Source organism: Mustela nivalis (assembly GCF_964662115.1).
Source record: "Mustela nivalis genome assembly, chromosome: 19".
Lineage (NCBI taxonomy): Eukaryota > Metazoa > Chordata > Mammalia > Carnivora > Mustelidae > Mustela > Mustela nivalis.
The window spans coordinates 37,115,403-37,135,159 of NC_139038.1; the positions used below are offsets into that span (position 1 = coordinate 37,115,403).

Genomic DNA, 19,757 nt, shown 5'->3' on the forward strand with positions numbered 1-19,757 from the left:
TGCAGTGTGGTCTTTAGGCTCACAGGCCTGAGGTTCTGCTTTGGTTGGGTCCATGGTGCAGGGGTGCAAGCCTCAGGGCTTTGAGCTTACTCTTTATTGCTAAATCTAAAACACAGTTGCAGGAATTTAAAGCCAGGGGGTAGGGGGCATGGAGAAGTGGTCCAAGGAGTCAGTTATTGAGATCAACCAAACTCTAGGATAAAAGAAGCCTCAGCTGGGGGAGGTGGCCTGGCTCGTTAATTCAGAACCGTGTTTGAGGTAACCGGCTTTTTAAAATTTTACCAAGTGATGCCACTTTGAAATGGATGCTTTGGCAATCAAAGCTTAAGTCAGGCACCTGCATTACCAAACCAAACCAAAGCGGGCTATCCCCACTGACACTACAGAAGCATGTAGGTTTTCCCCATCTTTTTGTATTAGAAATTATGCCGACAGGGTACTTGGAAGCTCTCCTCAGCTGGACCATTAGCCCCAGGCTACTCTGCAGCCCCTCCAGCAAGTGGTTTCCTAGTGGCTCTGGGGGCTCTGCAGAGTGGGGCTGAGGTGTTGCCACGTGGTGGGAGGCCACTTTGTATTTTCTAATTTTATAAGTGATGGGATTTGGCTGATCTTTCACCTTTCAGTGTTGTGTTTTGTTTTGTTTTGTTTTTAAAAGATTTTATTTATTTATGAGAAGGAACAGAAGCATGGCGGGGGGGGGGGCAGCCGGAGAGGGAGAAGTAGGATCCTCGCTGAGCCTGATATAGGGCTGGATTCCAGGACACAGGAATCAGGACCTGAGCCACCCACTCGCCCTCCCAGTATTTTTAAATACAAAAGTGCCATGCCTGATAGTCATAATTCACCTGAATTTCCATAAAACAATCCTAAGCAAATAAAGTTATTGCTTTTTATTCTTTTTTTTTTTTAATTTATTTATTTGACAGAGAAATCACAAGTAGGTAGAAGCAGGCAGAGAGGGAGGGGGAAGCAGGCCTTCCTGATGCAGGGCTCGATCCACGACCCTGAGATCATGACCTGAGCCGATGGCAGAGACTTAACCCACTGAGCCATCCAGGCGCCCCTTCATTTTATTTTTTAAGTTATTTTAGTGATCTCTCTACCCAACTCAAACTCACCACCTGGATGAGTTGGGACTCAAACTCACCACCTGGAAATCAAGAGGTGCCTATGCTTCCAACCGAGCCAGCCAGGCACCCTTAAAGTTATTGCTTTGATTTGATTTATGTATTTTTAATTTTTTAAAAAGATTTATTTGAGAGAGAGCAAGCACATAGTTACACTTGAGCAGGGGGAGAGGAAGAGAGAGAGAATAGGCCTCCAGCAGACTCCCCAGGTAAGCCTGGACACCCATGCAGGGCTCAACCCCAGGACCCTGAGATCACAACCTGAACGGAAACCAAAAGCCAGACGATCAACCCACAGAACCATCCACGTGTCTGAAGTTATTACTTTTATTTATTTATTTATTTACTTTTAAGATTTTATTTGTTTATTTGACAGACAGAGATCACAAGTAGGCAGATGAGAGAGAGGAGGAAGCAGGCTCCCTGCTGAGCAGAGAGCCTGATGAGGGGCTCCATCCTAGAACCCTGAGATCATGACCTGAGCTGAAGGCAAAGGCTTAACCCACTGAGCCACCCAGGCACCCCTGAAGTTATTGCTTTTAAAGCTGTAGAAACTCGCAAAGTTTAGACAGTGTCCATTCGAAGGAGTGGTGGGGGGGACAGTACTGACCCAGGCCAGGGCGTGCTGCACAAAGGCTACCACATGCGGCAAAGGAGGCAATGCCCCAGATGCTGCAGACTGGGACTGTCCCTGTGGCCTGTGCCAGGACTTCCCCGGTCGGGCTCCATTAAAATTAAAAACCTTGGGGCGCCTGGGTGGCTCAGCGGGTTAAAGCCTCTGCCTTCGGCTCAGGTCATGATCCCAGAGTTCTGGGATCGAGCCCCGCATCGGGCTCTCTGCTCAGCGGGGAGCCTGCTTCCTGCTCTCTCTCTCTCTCTCTGCCTGCCTCTCTGCCTACTTGTGATTTCTGTCAAATAAATAAATAAAATATTAAAAAAAAAAAAATTAAAAACCTTTGTGCATGAAAGGATACTATCAAAACAGGAGAAACAACCCACAGAATGGGAGGAGATAGTCACAAATAAGAAATCTGATGAAGAATCAATACCCATGATATATAAAGGACTCTTGTAACTCAATAGTAAAAACAAAAACAAGCCTCCCCGCAAAAACAAAAAACCCATTTAAAAAAACGGACGAAGGGGGCGCCTGGGTGGCTCAGTGGGTTAAGCCACTGCCTTCGGCTCAGGTCATGATCTCAGGGTCCTGGGATCGAGTCCCGCATCGGGCTCTCTGCTCAGCAGGGAGCCTGCTTCCCTCTCTCTCTGCCTGCCTCTCCGACTACTTGTGATTTCTCTCTGTCAAATAAATAAATAAAATCTTAAAAAAAAAAAAAAAAACGGACGAAGGACAAACAGACATTTCTCCAAGGGAGATATTCAAATGAACAAGAAGCACAGGCAAAATGGCCCTGAGTCCACAGAGAAATGCAAATCAAAGCCGCAAGGACACCCACTGGCATGGCGGGAGAGGAAAAGGCAGATAGCAAGTGTCCCGAGGGTGTGCAGCCTGGAACCCTCATCTGCTGCTGGCGGGGGTGGGAATGGTGCAGCCCCAGGGGAAGCCAGTGTGGTAGTCCCTCAGCAAGTTCAATGTAGAGTTCTGTATTGCTGGGTCACCTAATCCCAAGTGCACGCCCGAGAAGTAAAAACAGGTGCCCACACAAAAAGTTGTACGCCAACATTCATAGAATTATTCATGATAGTCACAGTGTGGACACCCAAATGCCCATCAGTGAATGAACGGATGACCAGTGTGGTTGGCCGTGCAACGGGACGCCTCGGGCAGTGAGAAAGAATGAGATTCCTCACACTCACCACAGCGTGGATGACTCTTGTGAACATGATGCTAAATGCAATACACCGGACACAAAAGGAGAAACACAGTGTGCTTCCATCCATGGGGTACCTAGACAGGCACACTTACAGGACAGAAAACAGAAGAGAGTTACTGGGGCTGGGGGAAGGAGGAAGAAAGGAGTTATTGTTAACAGGGTCAGCGTTTCAGTTCGGATGATGAAAAAATTCTGGAAACAGATGGTGGTGATGGCTGCAAAACACTGTGACCTGGCTTAAAGGCACTGAACTGGATACTAATGGTTAAAATGGTATATTTCATGTTATGTACATTTTACCAATATACTGAAATACGGTTTCTCACATCACGGTAGCAGAATCTGGAAAGTACAGTACCCCATTTTGCCGGCAAGGCTGTGGGAGAGCAGGCCTTCTCATATTTTGCTACTGGAAGAAAGCTGTCATTACCAAAAAAACGTAAGTGTCCTTACCTTTTATATTTCTTTTTCTTTTTTAAAAAAAAAGATTTTATTTATTTATTTGACAGAGAGAAAGAGATCACAAGTAGGCAGAGGCAGGCGGGGGGTGGGGTGGGTCGGTGGGTGGGCAGAGCAGGCTCCCCGCTGAGCAGAGAGCCCAACATGGGGTTTGGATCCCAGGACCCTGAGATCATGACCTGAGCCGAAGGCAGAGACTTTAACCCATTGAACCACCCAGGCACCCCAACCTTTTCTTTTTCTTTTTCTTTTTTAAGATTTATTTATTTTACCACCCAGGTCTACTCACCCACTATTCCTTGCACAGGCTGAGTGACAGAGAGAGAGAGAGAGAGAGAGAGAGGGGCTGTGTGTGTGGATAGTTGGCGGACAGAGGAACAGGGAGAGAAGCAGACCCGCCACTGGTGGGGGTGGGGAGGAGCCTGCCTGGGGCATAACCCTGAGATCAGAAATTAAGCCAAAATCGTGAGTTGAATGCCCAACCCACTGAGCCACCTAGGCGCCCCCTGTGTCTTTACCATTAGCCTTAGCAATGCTAATTCCAGGAATTTACCTTGAAGGTACATCCTCAATATGAAAATACCTCTGACCTGGTTACTCATGGCAGCTTGTAATCACAAAATCCTGGAAACAATTTAGATGTTCATACAGAGAAGCGCAGTTGAATGAGAAATCCATCCACACAGCTCTGTGAACTGATGTGGAATGATTTCCAGGCTCTGTTGCTAAGCGAGGAAAGGGATGTGTGAAGAAGTATCTATAACGTGCTACCTTTGTGTACAAAAGAAGGGGAATTAAGAAAATAAACATTTGCCTCCTCACTGGAGTATAGAGAAGCCTAGGAAAGAAAACCCAAAGAGGACTGAGATTGATTTCAGAAGGCAGTTGGCAGGACTTGAATGGAGAGAGAGAATTTGGGAGAAGCCATTTCTTTGAATAGACCCTTTTGTCCAGACCTGACTTTTGGAACTATGTTATCATTTTATGTATTTGAAAAAATAAAATAAAATCTTCAAGGATGGGAGAAAAATAAATCCCTAAATTTAATACAAACAGAAACAAATAAACTAAAGCATTCTTTCAAATGAATAACATAAACACACTCAAGGCTGAGAAAAAACAAAACCAGTAACTCAAGTAACTTTTTTTTTTTTTAAGATTGTTTTAATTTATTTGACAGACAGAGATCACAAGGAGGCAGAGAGGCAGGTAGAGAGAGAGAGAGGAGGAAGCAGGCTCCCTGCTGAGCAGAGAGCCGGATGTGGGGCTTGATCCCAGGACCCTGGGATCATGACTTGAGCCGAAGGCAGAGGCTTTAACCCACTGAGCCACCCAGGTGCCCCCTCAAGTAACTTTTGAACGTAGTAATATTTGGAGCATAGGCCACCGGGCTAAAGACAAAAAGAATCTAAACAAATATTTAGTTCTAATTGGAACTGGTAGGCTTCCCCCCCCCGCCCCGCCACACCCCCCAAATACAGATGAAAAATTCTGAAGCTTCTTTTTGGAATTCTGGCAAACTCAATCCACAAATAAAGGAAACCAAGTCCCTCCGGACTGGAAAACGGGTTTACAAATACTGAGTGGGAGAACAAAGAATGAACCAGCAGGATTGGGTCGGGATTAAAGATGGTGTAGACTCCTGCATGTGTGCATCCTATCCGTTTCCCCGCTCCGTTCTGCAGGAGGTAACGATGCCACAGCTACGCTGAGTGCACAGCAGAGAAACCATACTGACCACCTTTCCTCAACACCTGAACACTGGAAGGCAGATACCTTTTCACGCTATGCAGAGAACAGAGCATCACTTCCGTGGTCCCCCCTGCCCAAAGCATGGACCCTGACATCAGGCTAAACATCAGACAGATCCAACTTGAGGGACAACAGTTAAATAAGGTCTGCGGGTTACTGTACTGTTTCAGTCTTATTTTCCTGATACTGGAAACTGGGCTGTGGACTCGTTAGAGAATTCACTGCTCTCGCCATAAAAAAGGTTGACCGCTTATCTAGGGGGTGGTCCCGAGCAGCCAATTAAACGCGCTGATGGACACAATTCAGGACAGAACAACGGATGAATACTGGCAAGGGTCATCCTTGAGGAGAGATCTCACTGGACAGGGTGGGTTCTAAGAAACCGCCAGCTCGGGTGCAGAACTAGGCTGCGCCAGGGTCCCCTGGGTTACTCAGAGGGGTTCCGCTCATGCAGGCGGGATCTGCAGGTGCCCAGGTTGCAGGAGAGCAGGGTTCTAACAAGGCCAGGGCGGCCGGCGCTCCCACACGGACCGGGGGGCCTTCCCGTTCCAGCTCCCGAGATTGGGCAGGTTAAAAAGGAAATTTGCTAATAGCCAACACAGAGCCCCAAACCCGAAGGGACTGCTGCCCACCGGGTCCCCGAGAGGATGCCAGACCCCGCCACCATGACCGGCACCGCCAAGGGCGAGCCCAAGGTCGGCGGGCAGGCGGCGGGGTCTCAGTCTGGCTGGTTTCGGCTCTGCTTTGTGACAGCACAGCTGGTTCTCAGGCTAAAAAAAAAAACCCGGTCTCTAAAAAGGTCACGAGGGACATACTGCATGGGGTGAAAAATTAAGGGTGTTTGTGATATTTCTGCCCTGACACGCTGAGCCCGATGCGGGTTCCGTAGGAGAACATGGCGTCGCAGCCCGGCCGCCTTACCCCGAGGTACTAGTACGAAAATCATCCCCAAGGGCAGCCAGCCCGGTCCGGCACCGTCTGCAGCGTGGAAGCTGCTAACACCTCGGCCAGCTGCTGTGGCCTTCGCCTCAGGCCCAGGCCCTGAACCTGGGCTCTGAAGTTAGGTGTTGGCCCGCTGCTTGGGGTCTGCGGGGGCTTCTCCCGGGTGCGGAAGGCCGGGTGCGACGCCGCCGCGGGGGTGCGGTGCTCACACCTAAACAACTCTGTCGCTGGCCTCGGACCATCAACTCCAAACATGGGGAAACAAAATGGCGGCCGTGTCCCGGGCCGAAGCCACATACGGGTTCCGCGGCACGCAGGACCTACAACTCCCAGAGTGCTCTGGGTCGAAAGTGAGGGGGCTGGGAGCGCGCTACCGTCCCTCGATGTGGCGCGAGGCTCTGTGCCCCGCCCCCTCCCGGCGGAAACCCTCTGGAATACGTGGCCTGCTACGGGCCGCTCACCCGCCCTTCTTCGCACTGGCCGAAGGGATTCGTAGTTCATTGGCAGCGGCGTTGACCCTCCCTCGGGTGTTAAGAAACTACAGTTCCCGATGTGACTTCGGCGCTTGCGCACAACGGCGTACTACGGTTCCCGGCGGGCCCTGCGACGCGCGCGGGTGCGTGCTGACGCGCTTAGCTGGTCGTGCTGACGTGCAGCGTGGCCCAGGCGGGGTGCGAGTGGCGCAGTCGGAGCCCGCTGCGGCCCCTGAGGAAGCGAGGAGGCGTCGGTGTCGGCTGAGGCGGGCGGACCGGCGAGGCGAGGCGGCAGCTCCAGGCCCTGAGGGACTCGGGAGCTTGAGCAGCGGCAGCACCTCTCCCCCTCGGAGGCGGCGGGCGGAGGCGGCGGCGGCGGCGGGTGAGAGGGTGAGGGAGCGCGCGAGCCGGGTGGGGGAGGGGCGGCGGCCCCCGGCGCGAGGCCAAAGCGCGCGGAGAACGGTCCAGGCCGCCGCGCGCACGCGCGCTCGCCGCACGCGGATGCCCTCGCCTGCCTGCCTCCCCTCCCCCTCTCGTCTTCCCTCGGTTCCTGTCGCGCGCGGGCTTTTACTGCTCTCCCCCTCCCCCATGGCAACGGCTCGCGCCGCCGACTGCTCTCGGGTTCGCGCGCGCTCGCGACGAGGAGGGGGGAGCGCGCGCCTCGGCTTCTCGCCTCCCCCACGCGTGCGGCCGAGGAGGCCCTCCCGCGGCTGCCCCTTCCGACATTTTCTCGGCGGGGAGGCGGCGGCGGCGGCGGGACTCTGTTCCTGGATCTCTTCCCCCGAGTCTCGCCGGCCTCTCGCTTCCCCGTCCCTCCCGCGGGCTTGCGGTCCGGCGCGGAGCCTCCCAGACTCCTGGGCGCCACGCAGCCCCCTCCCCCATGCCTGAAGGCCGAAAATAGGCCTTGGCGGCCCCGCCGCTGCAGGGAGGCCTCGACTCGGTGCCCCGCGTATGGGGGCCCTTCAGACTCGTTACCGTTTGTCTCGAACTGGTAGGGCGAGGAGAGCTCCAAATCTTGGTTTGGTTTTGTTTTCTTTTTTTTGGAAAGACGTTCGGCTCAGGTACGTAAAGGCAGACTATGTGCTTTTCTTAATTTTTAAAAAAATTTTTCCACTTTTTATCGTCGTCTTGAAAGTTGTGCTAAAGCCGGGGAGGCCGTTGGAGCCCTTCTTTGGGGGAAGAAAGCGCTGGGCGCCGATGTAGGCCTTGGCACCCAGCTCTCCCGAGCCTTCGTCCGCACTCGCGGCTATCTAAGATGTCGTCTGTGCCAGGAATCGGGAAGAGCGTCTCGTTGCCTTTTAAGTGTGTGGTTTTAGGTCTCGTCTTGAGCTACTATTTCAGATGTGGGGTTCCCCCAGCGTCTACCTGGCTACCGAAATGCCCTCTTAGGAGCTTCCGTATTAGGTCCATTTTTCCCTCACACCCACGTCCTTGTTTCTGGTGCGTTTCTTGAGTGTCTCAGTATTGAATTTCCAGGTTGCCGTCTATCTCTTCGTTAGTTTGGCGTCGTGATTTTAACTTCCCAACAAAAGAAATCCTGTTGCCTTGCTTTGCAGCTTATTTTTATTTTTTTGACTTCGGCCTGGGTGACTTGGATGCTCACAGCGTGGCACCCAGTTAAGGATGCCTGTTTTATAAAGTTAATTGGTTTGGGTGATTTCTGTGTGTGTTTTGGGGGGGTGTTCCCCTTTGGTCTTAACCTTTTCGTGTTTTGAGGACTGCATCGGAAGCTGTGCGTTTTTTTGGGGGGGGTTCCCTAAAAGTTCTCCAGTTCCTTGTGTTTTTAATACTCTTTTAGCAGCTACCAGTTTTCCCTTATAAGGGAGTGGGAGGATTTTTGTGTGAGGTATGGAAGTGTGGGTGAGTAGTTAGGCTGTCAGAGCATCCCTTATGGGGGGCAGAAATTTTAGGTGGGCTTTAGAGAGACAAAGAAGGACCTAGGTTTAGGGTGGGGAGGATTGGTAGTTGAGAAAGCAGAAGGGAAGGTTGGAAGGTACAGAAACTGATTTTTGTGTGTGTTGTAAAGAGATTTTTCTTATTTTGTGCATTTCCATTTTCTTTTCCTAGATTAAGCCTTATTTGTGACTGCTTTACCTTAGTGTAGTTTTCTCTTTGTTTTTAGCCCTCTTGAGTGCTACTGGGGTTGGGCAAGTGCTACTGGGGATAGAGGTACAAGCAGTTCTGGAATTGGGCAATTTTCCTTCCATTCAGTGTATCCCCGTACTTAAATTTTTGTTGTTGTTTGTTTTAGTATGTTTTTCCAGGTATTTGTATGGTGTTTTTTTATTCTGGAATTTTCAAAACATACCGTTTCTTTTTTATCCAATTTTATCTCTTTTAATCTCTCCACTTGTTCCTTGGGGTAGTTTCCCCTCAAATTTATGCTTTGTGAAGCTGTCTACAACAGGATGAGATTGGAGAAGAAACAAAGTGTATACAGTAGGGAAAAGGAATAGAGTATGTGTGAATAAGAAATGTAACCAGAAGAATGGGGGCTTGAGGGCTCATTCTGAGCCATGCTGGAGGTTGGGACAGGTTGAGAGGAGAGAACGTGGTAGAAGGTGTGGAGATGAGATGAGAGGGATAAGGCAGGGCTGGAAGAGAAACTCTAGGAAGTGAGTGAGATACAGGGGTTGATAGGGAAAGCTGACATTTGTTAGTGAAGGGGGAGTATAAAGAGTGGGGGGGGGCTTCTGAGTAAGTTTAGGGCAAGGAATGTAGACAGTATGGGAACAGTTGGAGCAGAGAAGGCTGATTTGATGTATTCAGAGCATTGAGTTAAAAACAGGTGATGTTTAAGAGGAGCTAATGAGACTTGGGTGAGCTGTAAATCATGTAAGAAATCTTGTTGGGAAGGAAATCAAAGGAATAAGATACAGGTGGGTTAGTGGATAGGCGCTTGTAAATAGTTGGAATCCAAGAAATGACCCCTTCCTTCTGGGAGGTAAAGTACAAGATTATGTATTCAAGGTTCATGTGTTTCTGATACGCATACTGGCCTTTTCTTCAGCGTGAGGCTGTACAGGACACTTGGCTTATATGAGGAGCCAGTCAGTCCACCTGGTCAGGTACATAGGGGTCGTTCAGTCTGTTTTGTTTTCATAATAGGGTAGTCTGAAATTCTCAGGTCTGCTCTTAGAAGAATCTTTGAACTTGGACCGTGGTCCTTAGTTGCCACAGATCTGTGGTGGTGGTTTGGAGGCCTCCGACACCAGATGTTAGGGATTAGATTAGTTGGTGGAGACATCTCTTGTACTTATTGGGGCTGGAGAATAAAGAGGCGATGTGGAGAAATTTGAGAGAAGCAGGTTTCTTGTTTCCTTAGTGTGGAAAAGAAGAACATTTAGGTGCAAATAGAAATGGAAATAGCTCTTGCCCTTTGGGGGAAAAGGCTGTAAGAGCTGGGCTGTGATTTTAACGGAGAGTATGGGAAGGGTGAGGAAGGGTTTTTGTTAGACCAGGAAGATTATGCAGTTAAAGGAGGTTTAGCGTGGAGATTCATGCTGAAATAGGGATGAAGGAGTACAAGGATTTGGGTGGTGGTAAGTGGTTAGTTTGGGGTCAGGGGCCTGACCCGTGTTATCCCGCTCCCCCTCAGGAGCGGTGGTGCCCCCCCGGGCACGGGGCCATGTACAACGGGATCGGGCTGCCGACGCCCCGGGGCAGCGGCACCAACGGCTACGTCCAGCGCAACCTGTCCCTGGTGCGGGGCCGCCGGGGTGAGCGGCCTGACTACAAGGGAGAGGAGGAACTGCGGCGCCTGGAGGCTGCCCTGGTGAAGCGGCCTAATCCTGACATCCTGGACCACGAGCGCAAGCGGCGCGTGGAGCTGCGATGCCTCGAGCTGGAGGAGATGATGGAAGAGCAGGGGTGAGGGGAGGGCTGGGGGAGAGCCAAGCACTGAGTGAGTGCAGAGCTGGGGGAAATTAGATGGGATGTAGGGAGTTTAGGGTTGGTTGAAAAGAGGCGGCCTGTAGAGGAGTTCAACAGAGGGGAGGAGATAAAGGAGCTAGTGAATGGAAAGGAGTTAAGGGACAGCTCAGGGTGGGAGATGAGGAAACTGTGACAAGAGGAAGCCTCAGGGAGTATGAGTTATTTAGGTGGAGGCACATGGGAAAAGAGGGAAGTTGGAGAGAGACAAAAATGTGCTTTAAGGGGAGAGGTGGGGAAGCAGGTACCAGGGAGGATAAGAGTTGAGGTATAAGCTGACAGGTGTTGTCATTGGTAGAGAAGAGGAAGGTAAATGGATTTAAGGATTGAGGCCTTGGAACATACTGAAGGCAGGGAAACAGGAACTGGAATAATACCTGGATAAGAGGAGATGATGGGTTGAGTAGGGAAGTGAAATTTTGGAAAGGGGGTGTAGTCAGGGAGAAAACCTTTTAGAGCAGTGGTTTTCAAACTTGAGCAGTGGCACCCTTTTTACACAATGTACTTTTGGAATCTCAGGAAATACCTGTTGTTGAAGTTGGGGAGGAGAACCTAGAACTTGCTTAACTTTTCTCTTTTGGCCCCTGGAGTGTGGCATGTTTAAAATCCACTGTTCTAGAGGCTACAGTCAGTGGACAGAAGAAAGATAACAGGAAAAGATCAGAAAGATTTAAGAGAAAGGCCCTTTGGGTGACAGTGAGTGAAAAGTTTTATGTGTGCATGGAAAGGGAAGGGATTCTCCTGGGAATGAGGAAGCTGTAAACCTGGGACTGGGGAAAGTGCTTAGTCCAGCTTTAACCCTGAAGGGATTTGTTCTTTAGGTACGAGGAACAGCAAATTCAGGAAAAAGTGGCTACTTTTCGACTCATGTTGCTGGAGAAGGATGTGAACCCTGGGGGCAAGGAAGAGACCCCAGGACAGCGGCCAGCGTGAGTCTTTTCACTGTCTCTTACTTCCTCTGGACGCCAAGTAGTTCTTTATATTATCCTCCTTATCTTGTACTTTTCCACTGCCCTCATCTTCTTTTTCCAGTCCCATTGGACTGCCTACAGTTGTGTGAATATCACTCTGCTCTTTGCTAACTCCTTCTGACCTTTGCCTTATTTTTCCCATAGGGTAACTGAGACTCACCAGTTGGCCGAACTGAATGAAAAGAAAAATGAGCGACTCCGTGCTGCCTTTGGCATCAGTGATTCCTATGTGGATGGCAGCTCTTTTGATCCTCAGCGTCGTGCTCGAGAAGCTAAACAACCAGCTCCAGAGCCCCCTAAACCTTACAGGTACTTAAGGCCAAGACACCCATGCCAGCTCCTTTTCTTGATTCTGAGTACTCTGGTTTTTGTTTTTGTGGGGTTTTTTGGACTGTTTATTATCAAACTGTTGAGATTCTGTTGTTTTGAAGTTGAAATGTTTAAAATTTGTCGTAGCACTTAACCCTGCTTCATTTCATCTTTCCCCAAGCCTTGTCCGGGAGTCCAGCAGTTCCCGCTCACCAACCCCAAAGCAAAAGAAGAAAAAAAAGAAGAAAGATAGAGGACGGTAAGTTAGTTGGGAAGTTACTCTAATAGCCAGAGAACCAATCCTGTCGTTTTCTTTCTCTTTCTGGAAATGGAGAAGCAGGTGAGAGTTGTCACAGAAATCAGGGAAGATGGGCGGGTGCCTAGGTGGCTCAGAGGGTTGGGCCTCTGCCTTCGGCTCAGGTCATGATCCTGGGGTCCTGGGATCAAGCCCCGCATTAGGCTCTCTGCTCAGTGGGTAGCCTGTTCCCCCCCCCCCCTCTCTCTCTGCCTGCCTCTCTGCCTACTTGTGATATCTCTCTCTCTATGTCAAATAATATCTTTAAAAAGAATCAGGGAAGATGGAGTTTCCATTCTGATTTCAGTTGGGGAATGAATATGTATGTTTCTTCAGTGGGGAAAGGTTGATTCTGCATTTTTGTCAACTAAGAGTTAACCAGCAATATTTTAAATTGTATTTTCTTTCTTATTTTGAGATTTGTTGCTTTATGCTAGAGATACACTTCTTGGGGAGTAAATAAGTCTGAGAAACTGGTGTGCCTTTTATTTTAAAAAGCCTCCTTTTGGGGGTAATTGTAAGTGGGAGGGTGAGGGAAGGAGCTGAGCAGAATGACTTTGTTTTTAAACCCATCTTTAGCAGGTCAGAGAGCAGCTCTCCTCGACGGGAGAGGAAGAAGAGCTCTAAGAAGAAGAAGCACAGGTATGAGGTGGGAGTATGTGGAGTGATTGTGGAGAAGCTTGATGAGTCCAGACAGAGGTATTGATTGGTTCATTTTTTTTCTTTTCTTCTCTCTTCCCCTTCTGACAGGTCAGAGTCTGAATCCAAAAAACGGAAGCATAGGTAAGAGTTTTTTGGGGCATAAGGGGCATAGTGGCGTATGGAATGGTGAGCCCCATTGGCATTGCCTGTTCTCCAAGGGGTTTCTTGGAATTTAGCTCAATTTTTTGATCTTGCACTGTTAAAAATTTCCCTGATTCTTCCCATTTCTATTTTGGTTTTATTGTAAAATGATTATTTTTAATAATCTCACTTACATTGTCAGGTCTCCCACTCCAAAGAGCAAACGTAAATCTAAGGACAAGAAGAGGAAGCGGTGAGTGAATTTGTGTGGATTAGAGGGTAATTAATTGGCCTAGCAAGTATGTAAAGGCTACCTGGTGGGGGATAGAGAAGAATTAATTATGCCCTTGACTGATGGTGGAGGGTTGAGAGATGGATGAGGAGAATCCAGTACAAGTGTGACAATGAGTTGTGACCTTCCTTCAGGTCTCGAAGTACAACACCAGCCCCCAAGAGCCGCCGGGCCCACCGTTCAACATCTGCTGACTCTGCTTCCTCTTCTGATACTTCCCGCAGTCGGTAAGGGGTGGTCCAGGAGGAAGGGAGGGAGAGGGACTTGTGGGTTAATCAATTTAATATTTATTGAGCGCCCACGGTGTGCTAGGCGCTGCACAGACCATTCGGAAGACACGGTCCCTGCCCTCTAGGAGCTGACAGGCTAAAGCAACAGGATGGACAGACATATACATTTCCCCTTCTCTTTTTTTTTTTTGTTTTTGTTTTTGTTTATTTTGTTATTTTTTGTTTTGTTCTGATGTATATGGACTGCCAGAATAGGGGGGGTGGTGGTTTGTTCGTGGTGTCTGGGGGAGGAAGGAATCCTTACCCTGGCTTCCTTAATCGGGGAAGGCTTCCTGAAGGAGGTGGGCTCAGAGGTGAGTTGTGAATGAAGTGGGTAGGGAATGGGCAGGGTGGAGGGTTTGGGGAGGTTGGGGGAGGTGAATAAAGGGGTAGAGGGAGAATGTTTTTTGGGGAACTGTTTTAGGAAGAAAAAGACGAAAGTGAATTGGACTTGAATTTCCATATGAGTGATTTGAGTGATGTGTGTAAGAGAAGGCTTTTTGGAAGAGGGTTTGTACAGTCAGGAAAGGTGGATGGGAGCTGGGGAGGGGGTATTTTGTTCTCCCCTGAGCTGATTTCCTTCCTCTTCCCTGCCCTCAATTACCTTCCTCAGGTCTCGAAGTGCAGCAGCAAAAACCCATACAACTGCCTTGACTGGGCGAAGTCCTTCCCCCGTTTCAGGGCGGCGAGGGGAGGGAGATGCACCTTCTAAGGAACCAGGTACCACCAACACAGGGCAGCCTGGCAGCCCGGAGCCCTCTACAAAGCAGCCTAGCAGTCCGCATGAAGACAAAGACAAGGAGGTATGTTAGTGAGTTGGTGGATGTTTATTGGGTTGCAGGCTTAGGATGGGTGTGTGAAGTGAAGTTTTTGAAAATGAATTTAGTTCTCTTTTGTGCATTTCTCATCAAGTTCTTTTTTGCATCTGCACATTCTTTAAAGTTAACGTTTTTCAAAACTAAGTGGTTATTAATAGGTTTTACGTCGGCTTTTTTTTTTTTTTTTTTTTTTTTTACAATTTATGTACAGTTTGGGCATTTTTTTTTTTTTAATTTAGCCTTATTCCTTGAGATCTATCTAGTTTTTTATTTTGCTAAATGCTGCTTGTAGTTAACTAAGAGTTTTCAACCTCCTGGCTTGCTGCCTGCAGTTTGAAAACACTACTACATTTGTCTTTTCAGTACCTACCATTCTGTGGTTATTCTCATTGAGCCTTAGTCACGATGTTTTCTTGCTATTACATAAATTGCTCTTTGCTAAATTCTTTTTTGTTCATTTTCCATGTCATCCACAGTTAGGTTTCTAAACAAGGTGGATCACCAGAAAAATTTATTTTATGTTTAAAAGTGTTTATAACTTAGTCTTCTGTCTGTTTTCTGTAGTTCATTGTCTTACTTACATATATCTTGTTCTTACATAAATTTTGTTCTCAAATCTTTGCCTTTGTTCTTTAAATGCATTCTTTTTCAAGGGTGAAATCAGATGCCTCCTGCTTTGGGAAACCGTTTTGTTTCTCCATTTTAAAAAAGTGCCTTTGTGTGTGTGTGTGTGTTTCCATAGCATTTTGTTATGGTTGTTACACAGTGTCATGCATTAGTTGTTTTTATTGTGGTTTTTTTGTAGGTAATAAGACTTAAAGTGACAGCTTGTCCATACTTTTGTGTTATCTTCACTGTCTTTTTATATGATCTTCTGTTAATGAATGATGGTCTGTGGTGAGGAAAGGGACCACCTGGTGTAATAAGGATGTGTAGAGAAAAATTTCACTGGGAAGGACATTGTGCTTTTACAGGTGATAGGAAGTTTTGGTGCTTACATTCCTATCCGTACTTTTTTTTCCACTCTTAGAAATCTGCAGTTCGACTTAGCCCCTCTCCGGAAAGGAGCAGCACAGGCCCAGAACCACCTGCTCCCACTCTGCTCCTTGCTGAGCAACATGGCGGCTCCCCACAACCCCTTGAAACAACCACCTTAAGTCAGGAGCCAGTGAACCCCCCATCTGAGGCTTCCCCACCCAGGGGCCGTTCACTACCTAAGTCTCCTGAGAAACCAGCCCAGTCTTCTTCAGAGAGCTGTCCACCATCCCCTCAACCTACCAAAGTTTCTCGACATGCGAGCTCTTCCCCTGAAAGTCCTAAACCTGCACCAGCTCCTGGGTCCCGCCGAGAGATTTCTTCTTCTCCCGCATCCAAGAGTCGCTCACATGGCCGGGCAAAGCGGGATAAATCACATTCTCATACTCCTTCTCGAAGGGTGGCAAGGTCCCGTAGCCCTACCACTACTAAGAGGGGACGCTCTCGGTCTCGAACCCCTACCAAGAGAGGTCATTCTCGGTCCCGATCCCCTCAGTGGCGTAGGTCCCGGTCTGCACAGAGGTGGGGACGATCCAGAAGCCCCCAGCGACGTGGGCGCTCTAGGTCTCCTCAGCGACTAGGCTGGTCTAGAAGCAGAAATACCCAGAGAAGAGGCAGGTCTAGATCAGCAAGGCGAGGCAGGTCACACTCTAGATCCCCAGCCACTAGGGGCAGATCTCGTTCTAGAACGCCAGCCCGTCGGGCCAGGTCTCGTTCTAGAACACCCGCCAGGCGGAGATCACGATCCAGAACACCCGTCAGGCGTAGGTCTCGCTCTAGAACACCAGCCCGGCGGGGCAGGTCTCGCTCTAGAACACCTGCTAGGCGCAGATCTAGGACCCGATCACCAGTACGACGGAGGTCTCGTAGCAGATCACCAGCCAGGAGAAGTGCCAGGTCACGTTCTAGAACCCCAGCAAGACGTGGGCGGTCACGCTCTAGAACCCCAGCCAGAAGAGGGAGATCGCGGTCTAGAACACCTGCAAGACGAGGTCGGTCTCGGTCTAGGACACCGGCAAGACGAGGTCGGTCTCGGTCTAGGACACCTGCAAGACGAAGATCTCGTAGTAGAAGTGTGGTTAGACGGGGAAGATCTCACTCTAGAACGCCACAAAGAAGAGGCAGATCTGGTTCATCTTCAGAGCGGAAGAACAAATCCAGAACGTCACAGAGAAGGAGCAGGTCTAACTCAAGCCCTGAAATGAAAAAATCTCGCATTTCTTCAAGGCGGAGTAGGTCTCTCTCTTCACCACGGTCCAAAGCAAAATCTCGTTTGTCTTTGAGGCGAAGCCTTTCAGGGTCCTCTCCGTGTCCTAAACAGAAGTCTCAGACACCACCAAGGCGCAGTCGCTCTGGATCATCCCAACCAAAAGCTAAATCTAGAACGCCACCAAGGCGAAGTCGTTCTGGTTCTTCTCCTCCTTCTAATCAGAAATCTAAAACACCATCAAGACAAAGTTGTTCCAGTTCATCTCCTCAACCTAAAGTAAAGTCTGGAACACCACCAAGGCAAGGGTCTGTAACAAGTCCTCAGGCAAATGAACAATCTGTAACACCACAAATACAGAGCCGTTCAGAATCATCACCTGACCCTGAGGTGAAATCTGCAACCCCTTCGAGACATAGCTGTTCTGGGTCCTCTCCTCCTAGAGTGAAATCTAGCACATCTCCGAGACGGAGCCGATCTGGGTCATCATCTCCACAACCCAAAGTGAAGGCAGTCATGTCACCCGTACTTAGCCATTCTGGCTCCTCTTCTCCAAGTCCTAGCAGGGTGACATCTAAAACACCTCCAAGGCAAAGCAGATCAGAGTCTCCTTGCTCCAAGGTGGAAGCTAGATTGTTGGAAAGACAGAGCCGTTCTAGGTCCTCCTCACCAGATACCAAAGTGAAACCTGGAACGCCACCAAGACACAGTCACTCAGGGTCTACTTCGCCATACCCTAAGGCCAAGCCCCAAACTCCATTGGGGCACAATATTTGTGGATCAAAGTCACCATGTTCCCAAGAGAAATTGAAAGACTTAACAGCACAAAGTTCTGGATCCTTCTCTCTGTGTCCAGGAGTAAAGGCTAACACACCACCAGGAGAGCTGTATTTTGCTGCTGCCTCTTTGCAACAGAAAGGACAATCTCAAACTTCACCAGACCCTAGGTCTGATACTTCAAGTCCCGAAATGAAACAGAGTCACTCTGAGTTTCCATCTGTGCAGAGCAAATCTCAGACACCTCTTAAAGGTGGCCGGTCCAGGTCCTCATCTCCAGTCACTGAGCCGGCCCCCAGATCTCCGGCAAAACAAGAAGGAAGTGAATTGTCAAGTCCTAGGCTAAAATCTGGAATGTCTCCTGAGCAGAGCAAGTCGCAGTCTGACTCTTCCCCACATCCTGCAGTGGACTCTAAATCTCTTGTGGGGCAGAGTAGATTGGAGCCTTCTGAATCGAAAGAGAAAACAGTCTTACTCCTTCAGGAGGAGATGACTGCGTCCTCTCCTAGACCAAGAGACAAATCGAGTCCTCTTACAGTGCAGGACAAGCCTGATTCCTCACCAGTACTCAGAGAGATGCCTAAAACCCCATCAAGGGAAAGAGGTGGTGGTGTTGGATCATCTCCAGATCCAAAAGACCAAAGTGTGTTAGCTAAGCCAGGCCAAGATGAAGAGTTAATGGAGGTGGTAGAGAAATCAGAAGAATCCTCAAAGCAGGTCCTCTCCCATCTGTCTCCAGAACTTAAAGAAGTGGCTGGCAGTAACTTTGAATCGTCTCCTGAAATAGAAGAAAGACCCACTATGTCTCTGACTCTTGACCAAAGCCAGTCGCAGACTTCCTTGGAAGTAGAAGGCCCTGTAGTGCCCTCAACTTGGAGTGGGCCACATTTTTCTCCAGAACATAAAGAACTGTCTAACTCTCCCCCAAGGGAGAATAGTTCTGGATCACCTTTAGAATTTAGAAACTCAGGTGCTGTTGCAGAAATGAATACTGGGTTTTCTCCTGAAGTCAAAGAAGATTTGAATGGATCTTTTCCTAATCAACTGGAGACCGATCCATTTGTAGACCTTAAAGAACAATCTACAAGGTCTTCTAGACGCAGCAGTTCTGAGTTTTCCCCAGATGCAGTGGAAAAAGCGGGAATGTCTTCGAATCAGAGTGTTTCCTCACCAGTACTTGATGCAGTACCCAGAACACCGTCTCGGGAAAGAAGTAGCTCTGCCTCTCCTGAGCTGAAAGATGGCTTACCCAGAACCCCTTCACGGAGAAGCAGGTCTGGGTCTTCTCCAGGACTTAGAGATGGGTCTGGGACTCCCTCAAGACATAGCTTGTCTGGGTCCTCTCCTGGAATGAAAGATATACCTAGAACACCATCCAGGGGGAGAAGCGAATGTGATTCTTCTCCAGAACCAAAAGCTTTGCCTCAGACTCCTAGACCAAGAAGTCGTTCACCATCGTCCCCAGAGCTCAACAACAAGTGTCTCACCCCCCAGAGAGAGAGAAGTGGATCAGAATCCTCAGTTGAACAGAAGACTGTAGCTCGGACTCCGCTTGGTCAGAGAAGTCGATCTGGATCTTCTCAAGAACTTGATGGGAAACCAGGTGCATCCCCTCAAGAAAGAAGTGAGTCAGACTCCTCTCCAGATTCTAAAGCTAAGATACGAGTACCTCTCAGAGAGAGGAGTCGCTCTGGATCATCTCCAGAAGTTGAGAGCAAATCGCGACCTTCTCCTCGGCGTAGTAGATCTGGCTCATCTCCTGAAGTTAAAGATAAGCCAAGAGCAGCACCCAGGGCACAGAGTGGTTCTGATTCCTCTCCTGAACCCAAGGCTCCTGCTCTTCGGGCTCTTCCCAGACGAAGTAGATCGGGTTCATCAAGCAAAGGCAGAGGCCCTTCTCCTGAAGGAAGCAGCAGTTCAGAGTCATCTCCAGAACACCCACCCAAATCCAGAACTGCTAGAAGAAGCTCTAGGTCCTCCCCAGAGCCCAAGACCAAGTCCCGTACTCCACCTCGCCGTCGCAGCTCTCGATCATCTCCTGAGCTGACCAGGAAGGCCAGACTTTCTCGTAGAAGCCGCTCTGCGTCTTCCTCACCAGAGACCCGTTCTAGAACTCCCCCAAGACGCCGAAGAAGTCCTTCAGTGTCTTCCCCAGAGCCAGCTGAAAAGTCGAGATCCTCACGCCGCCGGCGCTCAGCTTCATCCCCACGTGCTAAGACAACCTCACGGAGAGGCCGTTCTCCTTCGCCAAAGCCTCGTGGGCTCCAGAGATCCCGTTCCCGCTCAAGGAGGGAGAAAACCAGAACGACTCGACGTCGAGATAGATCTGGATCTTCTCAGTCAACCTCTCGGAGAAGACAGCGGAGCCGGTCAAGGTCTCGGGTCACTCGTCGGAGGAGGGGAGGCTCTGGTTACCACTCAAGGTCTCCTGCCCGGCAGGAGAGTTCCAGAACTTCTTCCCGACGCCGAAGAGGCCGTTCTCG

General features: G+C 49.3%; 1 protein-coding gene across 2 annotated transcripts; it reads left to right on the plus strand.

Moving 5' to 3' along the window:
* Positions 1 to 6,366: 6,366 nt before the first annotated feature.
* On the plus strand, positions 6,367 to 18,742 carry SRRM2 (serine/arginine repetitive matrix 2). Of its 2 annotated transcripts, none has more exons than XM_082713404.1 (12): positions 6,367 to 6,978; positions 10,187 to 10,458; positions 11,340 to 11,447; positions 11,634 to 11,798; positions 11,980 to 12,057; positions 12,673 to 12,735; positions 12,844 to 12,876; positions 13,079 to 13,129; positions 13,303 to 13,395; positions 13,481 to 13,751; positions 14,051 to 14,240; positions 15,286 to 18,742. In XM_082713404.1, exons 1-10 carry the CDS (start codon positions 6,382 to 6,384, stop codon positions 13,521 to 13,523), a joined length of 1,503 nt encoding a protein of 500 aa, XP_082569530.1. In that variant the 5' UTR covers positions 6,367 to 6,381; the 3' UTR covers positions 13,524 to 13,751; positions 14,051 to 14,240; positions 15,286 to 18,742. The 2 variants fall into 2 exon arrangements, with proteins under 2 accessions (XP_082569530.1, XP_082569531.1); XM_082713405.1 differs by having other exon boundaries at positions 12,676 to 12,735.
* The last annotated feature ends 1,015 nt before the right edge of the window (positions 18,743 to 19,757 follow it).